A 13,144-nucleotide genomic window follows, 5' to 3' on the forward strand; every position below is an offset into this window, starting at 1 on the left:
ACAATTTTCTTTGGTACCCATCTGCTATATTTTCATCGAATCCTCTTCTTGCTTTTTGAAATTAAATTTAAATAATTTTAACTAAATTTTTTTATATAGTTATAGCTTCCGAAAGTTCATTATTATAGTTGAACTATTGCAATATCTTACAAATTTATACTTTTTGTTTTACTCAAATCAAATTCTAATAAAATCGTGCTCACAATCAGTAGTATCTTTGTTATAAAGTACACCGAGTGTGTTTGATAAGCCAATTATTTGGCTAAATATATTTGCTGACATCATCATTACAATTTTCAATACATCTTCTTATCTTCCCAATTACTTTTTTATCTCACATACATCACATCAAAAAAAGTACTACAATAAAAATATTTCAAATAACTTACAATCCAAACGCACTCACCGATTTATTGTTCGCCACTAGTAAATTATTTATGAATTTAATTTACATATGCTTTTTTCAAATATTATAATAGAACTTTGGATCCATTTGGCACACTTATTTTTGGCATGTTTAATAGACAATTTTTTTTTTCGACTTTAGTCATAGGAACACCCAAATTTATAAAAATATACCCTGCAATACTAAAAAAATATATGCCCATTTTCCTTTTCTACCATCACCTCATCTTTTACCACCACCACCACCACCTCCGTTGCCCGCCGCCACTTTCCTATCTCTTTCCCTCCTCCTCCTCCTCCCCGCCACCCTTCTTCCCACCACCTTCTTTCCTCTCTTCCCCGTCCCCCCTTTGGTCTCCCTTCCCCCTACCATCCTAGATTCGGCCTTGCGACTAGATCTGGTCATTGAAAGGAGGGGAGGCTCCTACCCCAAATCTGGTCGACCAAATTTGATTACATGAACAAAAGATCTGTATGTGCGATCAAATCTAGTCGTAAGGGGGAAGGGAGGGGGAGGGGTGCGATGGAATGAGAGAGGAGAGGGGTAGCGGAGAAAGGTGGGAGAGAAAAAGTTGAGAAGGGGTAGAGAGGAAGAGGTGAAGGGGAACAGGAAGGAGGGGATGGTGGGGGAGGATGTGCCCGTGGTGGTGGGCCAGAGACAGGGGGAATTGGTGATTACTTGTGGATGTAGTGGCAACTGGCAAAGGCAGGGGCAGGTGACAGATGGTAGAGTTTAATAAATATTTCCCAATTTTAGTTTTTTTTTTTTTGGATAAGAAAGAACTGCATTCAAAATATCCCAATTACTTAGCGTATACAAATATTTTTGTAAAATTTGTACAAATGGAGCCCGGTCTACCAAACAATTATACACAACCGACGAAGCCACCAACTCCACTCTTTTATATACCATGTCGTCATAGTTTCAAACTCGACAATTCTAGAGAACCGGACAAGCCACCGTTCCCACCAACTCCACTATTTTATTTTATTTTATTTTTCACAGTTTCAAATCTCAAACCTTCGTATTAACCAATGGCTCTGCTTCTGATCCTCCTCCCAGTTGCCTTCATCTTCCTAGCCTACAGCCTCTATGAACGCCTTAGATTCAAACTGCCACCCGGGCCACGGCCAAAACCGGTGGTCGGAAACATTTACGACATAAAACCGGTGAGGTTCAAGTGCTATGCGGAGTGGTCAAAACTCTATGGTCCAATATTTTCTGTCTACTTCGGTTCCCAGCTGAATACTGTTGTGAACACTGCAGAACTGGCCAAAGAAGTTCTTAAAGACAATGATCAGCAATTGGCAGATAGGTACAGGAGTAGACCCTCTGCCAGAATGAGCAGAAATGGCCAAGATTTGATATGGGCTGATTATGGTCCTCATTATGTGAAGGTCAGAAAACTGTGCAATCTTGAACTCTTCACTCCAAAAAGACTGGAAGGCCTTAGACCTTTAAGAGAGGATGAAGTTACAGCCATGGTTGATTCCATCTTCAAGGACTGCACCATACCTGGTATTGTTTTCTTAATTTTCCACCAAAAAAAAAAAAAAACATTTTTGTTTTCAGTACTCCAAATTCTTGGTTTGTTCTTGATTGGATTTCTTCATCTGTTTGGTTTAGATCTTGAACACTACTATCTCATTCATTTAGTGTTTGCTTGCTTACCATTCATATGGTAGGTGATTTGGACCATTCAGTCATAGATTGTCTTCGCAATACCGAAATGCAACCAACAATAAGAAAAGCTAACTAAATTATTTGCTTAGTTTTCATAACACTCTAAGATTGTAATTTATTGGTAAAGAAAATTGTAAACGGGTATGAATACTGAAAACAAAACCAATGACAAAATACATCAATGTGGAGGAAAATAGCCCTCTTAGATTCACAAAGTTGAATACTTTGAGCTGACTGCAATTAAATTTGAAGAAATATTGGGGAACATTTTTCAATTTGGTACATATCTCAAAAGTGCATATTTCAACCATCAATAATAAATTCTCCTGTTTAGCCACCCCACTGGTCAGTCCATCCATGTTCTCTTTATGGCAAATTTGTGCTAATTTTGTCGGTTCGCCATCAAAGGTGAGGGAACAAAGGTACTGACATCCCTCCAGTCTCCTCGCATTAATGATGCTCGTGATTAATTTCTTTTTCTTCTTTTATAAAAAAAGCAAAAGTAATTTATTATACAAACCCTTCGAATTGGAAGAATAGGTTACAATTCACCCCCAAAATGTTTGGGATTGGTGCACAAGCCCCTTAGATTAGAAATAAAAGAATGATACCTTTTGGCAAAATTATCCCACTCTTTTTAGACTTTTTTTTTTTCTTGTAGTTTTTAACTAGTAGCAATTTTCTTCTTTTACAGTGCCTTTTCTTCTGCTACACCAGAGTAACGCTTTGAAATCTTTTATCTTATTGGATTTTGATGTCTCACCACTTGATGTACATCTTATGCAAAATAAAAAATTTAATCAACTTAAGTTTGTTGGACAAAAAGTTACTAAAAAAATTTAAAAAAAAAAGAAAAGATCCTTACGTTTTTATGATAAAAAAATATACCTGAAAAACAACATTCTAGAATTATGTAACTGTTCTAATGCTGAACATTGCAAAAGTCATGCTCATGTAAATGGAATAATAATCACTTCTGCTATACTGGAATAATGATTTAAATTCTTTTATTTTATTGGATTTTAATTGTTCACTACTTGATGTAAATTTTCTAAACAGTACTTGCTTTTTTTAATATAAAATAATACGCATGAGACACATTTTTCTACAATTGTCTGGCCATGGAAATGGAATAATCATGACACTCCATTAAGGGTCCAAGAAAAAGCAGGTAAGGTAACTTTCTTTGACAAGTTGATTGATATGAATGGGGTAGGTGGGTTTGCATAAAGGGGGAGAAACAAACGACAATTGTGGTAGGTGAAACTGGAAAGTCTACTTATTGCTTTGGATGAGAAAAAGTTGTGGGAAAGAACCAAAGTCGTAGTCACTGGGAAATTCAAGTTGGAAATCAGGATCAGTGCTGAAAACGTGAGAAAAACGTTTTGCATTTTGTTTCGGGAAATCAGTGCTGCAAATCTTCTAAGGATACCCTAGATCAAACTGAAATATGAATTTGTTAAATTACTGAATTAGGTACTGAAATCCTAGTATTTGAACGTATTTTATATTAAGTGATTAGTGGACAGTTTTTCGTTTATTTTTGAAAATAAGTTTTGCTTTAGGTAATTTGGAGCCATTTAATTAATTTAGATATTTTATATCTTTTTATCAAATATATTTGTACATATTAAGGTCCGAACTTATTAAATTTAAAATACTAAATTGGACTATCAAACAGGGCAATCTAAAGTCTGGAGTTAAGTATTGTTGCTAGTTTGAAATCGTTTTAAATAGCTCTAAGTATCCTTAACTTCGATTGAACTCTTAGAACATATATGGAAAATTATTTGACTATATGGAGACAGTTTTTTTAAAATGATTTGATAACTGGAATTTGTCAATTTATTTGGAACTGCATTAATCTTTTACACCAAACATCTTTTATACTGCCCGAAGGTTTTTATTAACGTCAACTTTTCTTTTCCTTTCAAAATTCCAAGTGGGCAAATACTGAAAAGTCTGGCCACGCCAATAGTTTCAAATATAAGGCTGTAAAGGTCAAAGAATTAACTTCACTTGGTCATATCTATGTCCCTTTCGGTCTGAAATTAACCTGTGGGTGGAAAGAAGGTAATGATTAGACAACTGGCAATTCCCTACACATTTTCTCATATGCTCAGTTATAGCCTATATTGTGAAAATTCTTAGTTGACTTAGAACAAAAAAATTGAAATAAAAAAGGGGCTAAGCCTACGTGTCTCTCCGTACTAAATTCACACCTTGTGCAAATTTACGTATTAATGATACAAGTTATCTAAATAATAAAAGTATAGTTTCAGAATGGATGGTTGTAGATTTAGTTCTCCATTGGATAACTAATGGGAACTCTTTTTAATGTCCACCTAATTTAGTCACAAAATTTTATTCAAGTCAGGATGAAAGTCTTGAATAGGCTAAAGTGGGACAACGGGCTCAGATCCGCATTGCTGAATTTTGTCTAATTTTTTTTTTTTTTTTTATTTTAACACTTGAACATGCAGAAAACAAAGGCAAGAGCCTGTTGATGCGCAACTACTTGGGATCAGTAGCATTCAACAACATTACAAGGCTAACATTTGGGAAGAGGTTCATGAATTCAGAGGGTGTGGTTGATGAACAAGGCCAAGAGTTTAAGGGCATTGTATCAAATGGGATAAGGATTGGTGCAAAACTCTCCGTGGCAGATCACATTCCTTGGCTTCGTTGGATGTTTGTAGGCGAAAATGAGGACCTGGATAAGCACAATGCGCGGAGAGACAAACTGACCAGAATGATCATGGAAGAGCACACCCTTGCAAGGCAAAAGAGTGGCAATACTAAGCAGCATTTTGTTGATGCATTGCTCACTCTTCAAAAGCAATATGAATTGAGCGATGACACTGTCATTGGACTCCTTTGGGTAAGTAGTGGCCTATTTTCACTTTGCTAGCTCCAAGGAAAGAAAGGTAAAAGGAAAAGAAAGATAGCAGCTCCATCTATTGCAAAATAGGATTTAATGTTGTCCAAATTATGCAGGACATGATTACTGCTGGCATGGATACAACCACAATCTCAGTAGAATGGGCAATGGCAGAGCTGGTGAAGAATCCAAGGGTGCAGCAAAAGGCGCAAGAGGAACTTGACCGAGTCATTGGCTCCGATAGAATCATGACTGAAGCTGATTTTGCAAAGCTCCCATACTTACAGTGTGTAGCTAAGGAAGCTCTAAGGCTGCACCCTCCAACTCCACTAATGCTTCCTCATAGAGCCAATGCCAATGTGAAGATCGGTGGTTATGACATCCCTAAAGGGTCTATCGTGCACGTTAACGTCTGGGCGATTGCTCGTGATCCTGCAGCCTGGAAAAATCCACTGGAATTCCGACCTGAGAGATTCCTGGAGGAAGATGTTGACATCAAGGGCCACGATTATCGGCTCCTGCCTTTTGGTGCTGGAAGGAGGATCTGCCCTGGTGCACAACTTGCACTCAATCTGGTCACTTCTATGCTGGGGCATTTGTTGCACCACTTTACTTGGTCTCCACCACCTGGGGTCAGGCCTGAAGAGATTGACCTGGAAGAGAGCCCTGGAACAGTTACTTATATGAGAACCCCTTTGCAAGCTGTTGCAACACCAAGATTGCCTGCACATTTGTACAATCGTGTGCCAGTAGAGCTGTAATGCTTCCTTTCTCTTGTTACTAAATTTTCAGCTTGCAAGAGTTGCTTCACTTCCAACTCTCCATTTGATTGTGAAGAACTTGTTGGATTCTCCGAGGTATTTGAGAAAAGCTACTATTTTTCTAGGAAAAATAAAATAAGGGTTTTCTATGATTTAAAGAGATTTTCTTTTATTGTCAAACTTTACCACAATTTAAGTTTGATCTGAAACTTTCTGGAGTGTAGTATGTTAATCTTGAAATATATATTAGCATTTGCTATGGACATCATCATGCCCAAACAGGCAGTGACTTTTACCCCATTAAACAGCAAAACAAACCTGGCTAAACAGGTTAAATTGTTGGATGCCGGTGAAAATTGTGATGTGATGATAACCTTTTCCCACAAAGAATTCTTGCCAATATGTTGCTTTAAGGAAAGTAAAATTACTGCTCAGGAAGTCAGTTGCCTTTTTGAAGGCAAAAGCACCTTTATCCCTTTCCGGTCTCTGATATGCCAACTGGCCCAAAATCCCACCATATGTGCTAGCAAACTAATTTATTTGAATTAGAAACCAAACCCACATGGTGCTATACTGAAGCTATTCAGCTTAAATACAAGAGATTTACATTAAATCAACTGAGAAACATCATTCTCATACTACAGTATTATGCGTACACATACACAGTAAATATGTTGTGCCATTTTCCTGCTAAACACAGATTTAACTGAGTGCATATTCTAAAACTAGCAAGTTTTTTAGCTATCTTATTCTATATTATCATCCCTCAACAACTAACCATATTAGGCAGCATATATCAACATAACTATAAGTTGCAGAAATTTTGACACCATTAAACACTATAGGCTCCAAATTGAAGAAAATAAACTTTGCATCAACAGTTTGCAAGTTCTCTGATGCTCCTGTTGAAACACAGGACTCGATCAAACTTTATGGCTTTTTCAAATGACCTGAAAATATAAAGAAGCAACTAACGTCAAATTTAATCAGGACATTGGCATGTAAATCTGAACTAAGATAGAGGAGGAGGAACAAAAAAAAAAGCATTATCACAACAATCAAGAGCAGTTCACATCGTAAGTGCTTAAAAGAATAACGAGAGGAATAAGTTGCAACCTTTGCCTTAGCTAAAAGATTGCTACATGTCATATGGTATTAATGACATGTAAGAGCATGAAAGTATTAGGCAACTACATCATGGCCTTGAGGAAAAAAGTGCTGCATCTAATATACTCCAGCATCATATATTGGCAATCTCTGCCATCTCATCTGAGGTTATCCATAGAACAGAAAAGCTTATCGAAGTTTTAATGTTATTTACCCCCACCTCCTTCTTTTATCCCAATTGATCTGATACACATTAAGAAATGCACATACTATCAAGAGGCCAAAGCTTATATCAGTATATAATGCCGTGGTAGAATGCATTGGTTTCAGAGGTCATCCAAAATAAGAAAGTCCAATATAAACTACACCTCAAAACAATGTTCACCACCAGTTCTGCTTGGGCTGGTGACTAGGCTTGGAAGAAACCATAACTTGTAGCTGCTACAGCCCAAACCTCATATGTGTTTTAGGAAAAATAAAAAAAAGGGGTTCTATGCACTTGATAGTATGTATAAGCAGGTGGGACCTAACTACGTAATAATAGTTCCTAAGCTATCATAGATAATTGTTTAAGGCCCAATATACTGACAAGTTCTAAGCTATCACAAAAGAATTGCTGCAGCTCCTCGTAAAATTACAAATGAATTCTAAAACTGGATTTAGCGCAGACCTGCTAATATGCTTGAAGGAAACCATTTAAAAGATTGTACATTACACTTCTGTGAGGAAGGGAGCTAAAGGCCAAATGAACTAGAAAATATGTTTGTTGAAAAGGCTACACTATGATGATGGCATGGTTAACAAGCTGTCTTATCTGAATGCTTAAAATGCCCCTAACAAACTCATGTTCAAAAAGAGCATTATAAGAAACAGCATCAAGCTGTTTACTTATCCAAAGACAAAAGCATGGAACCCTCCAGTGAATGAAGCATACATAAGTTAGGCAATTAAGTTTTGAATAACATATATTCATCTCATCTGAATGCTTCAACAATTTGAAATCTAAACGCAGCTACAATGGAAAGGGTGTAAAAGTTGCTTACAGCCGTAATCAGGGAATAAATAACAACCAAAATCATACTCAGGAAATTGGCCAATATTCAAAGGAACCAACTAAATGCCTTTTTCTTTTTCTTCCTTAAACTTGCTCCATTTATTTTCCTTCTCTCCTCAAATCACCAAATCTTTTTATGGAGTACAATATACAATATTATCAACCGTGAAACGAACTTAGCATCCAACTAAAGCAGAGTAGCTTAATGCTGAGACAAGAATCTGGTCCTACTGAGTCCACCACATCGTCCTAGTAGTTCTTTACCCAAATCATCCCATTGATTTTCCACTTACCCGCATACAAAAAATAAGAGGTAATTAATTATATATTGCTCAGCAAATAAAGTTAAATGGATAATGTAACATGATCCAGTTAAACTATCAAAGACACCAAAGTATTAACTTAATACATGACCATGTTAAAGAACAACTCTCAGAGAATTTATATAAATTGTGAATAGTGGTCAAGAACTTATTTTAGGCCTTTGGTCGCAAGTAAAACAGACCAAAAACATATGAGTGAATGATTAAGTTCCAACATCTATGTGGAAGGAGGTATCAAAAACAAAAACATTTACAGAATCAAACTAAAAAGCATTAGGACCTCATAAGTGATGAAAAGCAGCTTGGTAATTGACCAATGAAATAGCGTCAATTGGACAAATAAGAACACTACAATATTATTTACATTGTATATAATGTGGAATTAGTGGGCTTCACAATCTTATTTGGAGCATCTTCATTGACCAATGACCAACTGCTAGGCTTGCCAAGCAGTAGGTCCGCCCACAATAAAATTTCCAAGTATTATTCACTTGATGAAGTTTCACTAAGAAGATATTTCCAAGAAAAGGTGCTGAGCACGAAAAAGCTTCATTTTGGACAAGTCCACTTCAGTGCAATAGTCAACTGTAACTTTTTAAGAAGGAACTCAATACATCAGAAGTAATTGAATATCTTGGTTACTATGCAGTTATTCAACACATTGTAACGCAGAAAACAAGACAAGAACCATCTTGATGATACTTTTGATGACATGATTCTCTTCAAGTTTGTGATACAGAGGCGAAATTAGATAGAACATGGCTATATCCTATTCCGCATCAACATGTCCAAACTCATAGTCATGTAAAGAAATTCTTGGTTTAGATTGTTTAAAGGTCAACAACATGCAGCTAACAACCATCTCAAACAATTCACATTCTTTTCTTGCCCAATTCCCTAATCTCAAATTCAAACAACTACTCACTAGACAGTTAATTCTTGCACAACCAGGTTCAACATAAATTACCTAATCTTATCTCAATCTTAAGATCTCCTACAAGAACTTTGAGTGATGAAAATTAAAACAAAATGAATCTTCAGCGAGAATTTATATGATCAGCAAAAGCTCCAAGATATGCTATTTGAGGTTAATGTTTGCTCACAAGTTTAATTTAAGAAACATATCTAACCTTGGTTAAGACCAAGGTCCGAAGTAGTGAATGAAGGGATGTCTCTAGTGTGCCTAAATTCCTCCAATTTCTTGAAGTTCATCCATGGCTTCACCCAAACTTTTGCTTCATATATCTGTTTCTTCCCAGCATCAATTGCCTCCAGAGTAAGATGATACACCTTACCAGCAACCACCTGCTCTTTGGCTTTGATCACCCTTCCAAATTCAAGAAGCGCGTTCTATGTCCAGAAAAAGGAAATACAATAAATTACATATAATCCAAATTCCAAAAACAGTAGGTGAAGAAAGGACATTAACAAACGCTGTCCAGGAATCGTTTCCACATTAATTCATTCTTCTTTTTTCTTCTTCTCTTATTCTTTTTTTTTTTTTTTTAAATATAAAAACTCACCAACATGCATCCGTTATTTTAGAAAAATCCGCAATATTAACCTCAGAACACAACCATCTAAAACTTACATAAATTTAGTTTCCCTGAAACCATCAACTAAGGGTTTCTTTCATCAAAAAAATTGGGAAATCCCTAGCTAATCATTCCCTAAAGCCACATAATTTAAGAGAAAAAATGAACACCCAAAAAACCCTTAAAAAGAATTTGAACGCTGGGATTCCCACCTCTTCTAATCGAATTAAAAATCAATAATCAAGATTTTTTTTTTCAAAATAAGATAAAGGGCGCGTAAACAAATAGCCAAATCAAGAACCAAGAGAAAGAAAACAGCGATTAATGAATAAAGACCTCTTTCTTGTTGTGTTCTTGAACAGCAAAACGACCAATGCTTTCAATTTCTCCATTATTCTGATCTCCTCGGTAGCCATGGCTTCCCCCAAGAACACTTCCACTCTCCTTCATCTTTATGAACCCTTTTTCCTCGCACGATTCAGAAATCACAGAGACCGCGCCGAAAAGACAAAGAAAGCAAAGAAGACTAGTACTAGTGCTGATCTTCATGGTTATAGCTTTGATTTGAACTATTTCTGCGATTCCTTGGTTTTAATTTAAGGTTGTTTTTGGGTTTCTAGCGGAATCCGATGCATTTATTCTCGTTTTTGCTTTGCGGGTAAGAAATTTTGGTGCGAAAGTTAGTTGGATGACGTAACCTTTCGGGTATTCGCCGTGGGACGAGACACGTGCAATTATCTGCTGGAACGCGATGATTATTATATATTTTTTTATTAGAATATGTTTTATGTGCCCATAAGATATATTTTAGATATTATATTAATTGGAAAAGGTAAATAAATATAAGTGAAAATAGGTAAATTAAATAGAAAAAGTATATAAATGTAAAAGAGGGTAATAATTATTACTATGTGTGTATACATGGTGAGTTAGTTGAATTTTAAGTATATAAACGAGTAGTCAATAAGCACCTGTTAAAAAAATCTTTTTTATTATTTATGCTATTACTTCCTCATCCTTCCTATTGAGAAATTAATTTGAGAGTATGATATCCACAAGGAATGATAAAATCTAGTTAACGGGAGCTTTTTTGATCCCGTTTAAGGACCATTTCAACTTGTATATCTCGATGAAAATAATAATGGTTTGGATTTTAAATTTTTAAAATTGTTGGAACATAAGGGCCAATAACACTTCTTTTTTCCTATCTAATTTTTAAATTAACTTAGGAGTATGATATTCAATAAGAACTGTAGAATTTCCTTAAATATAATCCAAATAAGATCGTAAAGTTCTTCAATGTTCTTTCAACAATATAACATGGATCAAAGGACCGACTTTTGGACTTGCCTTGTAGTTAGTTCACCATGAGATAAAATTTCATTTATAGCATTTCTCGAAAAAATAAATACAAGCTCGTGACTTGTGCGTTCCTATTTTTCCAGATTTACTAATTTAGTCACCCTATGCGTCCCGATTGGTTTTATTGGTTTTGTGTGAATTCATTTAGGTGGATTTTTTATGGACATAGGCCCTAATTCTTCACCCAAAATTCCCAGCTGTGTGTGGACTGGGGAATCTGAGTGGATTTAGATTTAAAACCCTTTACCAAATTCCCTTATATGTTTGAATGAAGTAAAAGAGATGGGTTTGAAATTCATCATTTAATGGAAGGATTAGTCAGGCTATAACTAATGAATTTTAAAGAATAAATATTGTATGCACTGTTAGTTTATACGCTATCATGATTAGATGAATTTCACATATGTAAAATTTTGATTTAAAATTCAAATTTAACAGATGTTGCATCCATCAAAATATGATAGTATACACTGTTAGTGTATACTCCCTCCGTCCTACTTTGATAGTCCTGTTTCTTTTTTCACACAGTTTAAGAAAAAGTAGTTAACTTTTTTGGAAAAGTAAATTTAGATTGCTATTTTCCTAAAATACTTTCACATTAAATATGGTACAACTTTATAAGAACTTGAATTGATGGTAAAAAAAGAATCAACTCTCATTAAATGGAGTAGGTTTATAGTAACAACTACTTACATTGAATAAGAGTATTTCAGGAAAATTAAAATACAACTACATTCTTCAATTGGAAAGTGGATTACGATTTGGGACAGATGAAAAAAGAATACAGAACTATTAAAGTGGGACGGAGGGAGTATAAAATTAAACTAATTTTAAATACATTCAATTTAGATGTCATTTCAAAGCCTTCCTATTAATATCTTTCCATCTTTCATCTAAGTTGTACGTGTGAATGGGGATAAGATTAGATTGCGGTGACTCTCTGACCATAGTTTTGCCCATCACATTCTTCACTTGCTAGTCTTTTTCCGATGACTGAGAAACTCAGACTTTTTCGTTACTAAAGTTGACCTGCGAGAAACCTTCAAAAGCCGGCAACTTTTGAAGGCTCCCGCAGACCTTAATAAACCCAAACCCCAAACCCCCCCGAAATTCACTTGCTAGTCGCTCTTGCAATTTCCAATCATCGGTAAAATCATTGGAAGATGAAATCACCAAAATTAGGCTGAGATTTCTTTGAGAACTTCATAAAATATGTGAGATCTTGTGAAAAAAGTGATATTTGCCACAGTGAAGTCACAGCTTTCAATTAAGTAAATTTAAAATCTGATTTTTGCATTTTTGCTCTTGCAATTTCCAATCATCGGTAAAATCATTGGAAGATGAAATCACCAAAAATAGGCTGAGATTTCTTTGAGAACTTCATAAAATATGTGAGATCTTGTGAAAAAAGTGATATTTGCCACAGTGAAGTCACAGCTTTCAATTAAGTAAATTTAAAATCTGATTTTTGCATTTTTGCTCCAATTTGGTTTTATATTGCAATCCCCCTTGTCATGCTATAATTATTAATCGAACAATATAATTAAAACGTGATTTTTTTTTTGAAAAAAATCATTTCATTTTTAATATATATAGGACAAAAAATGCATTATTAGACACGTCATAGAAACAACAGACGCTGATTACCTACACATACTTAAGATCCGTGCAAATAATAAATATTGCATTATGAATTCCACTTTATCCCATATAATATCAATCTCTTTTTTGGGTCTAACCACCCGGTATCCCTTTCGGACTAATCCGGATTCGGCCCGGAGAGCGCCCGCAGAGTTTGACTCTTACTCGAGGGTGAAGGCTTGGCCCTGGAGTTATCGCAGGAGCGTAGCGAGGATCGAACCTTGGTCGTCCTACTCGTATTACCAGTCGCTTACCACTGGCCCCAACTCCTCGGGTTATAATATCAATCTCTTTGAATCCAACGAACTTCTGTGCACGTTTTCTCCTTTCAAATCTATTATTTAATTGTTTTAGGTCCATACATCAAGTTGCAAATTGATAAAATAGATCT

The 13,144-nt window shown here is 35.5% G+C and overlaps 2 protein-coding genes across 2 annotated transcripts; one reads left to right on the forward strand and one right to left on the reverse strand.

Annotated features, from left to right (window-relative positions):
* The first annotated feature begins 1,321 nt into the window (after positions 1-1,321).
* Positions 1,322-5,889, forward strand: LOC113692688 (cytochrome P450 98A2-like). The gene is made up of 3 exons (XM_027211175.2): positions 1,322-1,924; positions 4,573-4,970; positions 5,087-5,889. Exons 1-3 carry the CDS (start codon positions 1,441-1,443, stop codon positions 5,729-5,731), a joined length of 1,527 nt encoding a protein of 508 aa, XP_027066976.2. The 5' UTR covers positions 1,322-1,440; the 3' UTR covers positions 5,732-5,889.
* A 424-nt stretch (positions 5,890-6,313) lies between these two features.
* Positions 6,314-10,457, reverse strand: LOC140008568 (cysteine proteinase inhibitor-like). The gene is made up of 3 exons (XM_072053335.1): positions 10,087-10,457; positions 9,346-9,565; positions 6,314-6,681 (listed from the first exon to the last, which is right to left on the reverse strand). The coding sequence occupies exons 1-3, from the start codon at positions 10,297-10,299 to the stop codon at positions 6,662-6,664; spliced, it is 453 nt and encodes a 150-aa protein (XP_071909436.1). The 5' UTR covers positions 10,300-10,457; the 3' UTR covers positions 6,314-6,661.
* Between the last annotated feature and the right edge of the window lie 2,687 nt (positions 10,458-13,144).

The sequence above is a fragment of the Coffea arabica genome, chromosome 6c (assembly GCF_036785885.1).
Source record: "Coffea arabica cultivar ET-39 chromosome 6c, Coffea Arabica ET-39 HiFi, whole genome shotgun sequence".
Lineage (NCBI taxonomy): Eukaryota > Viridiplantae > Streptophyta > Magnoliopsida > Gentianales > Rubiaceae > Coffea > Coffea arabica.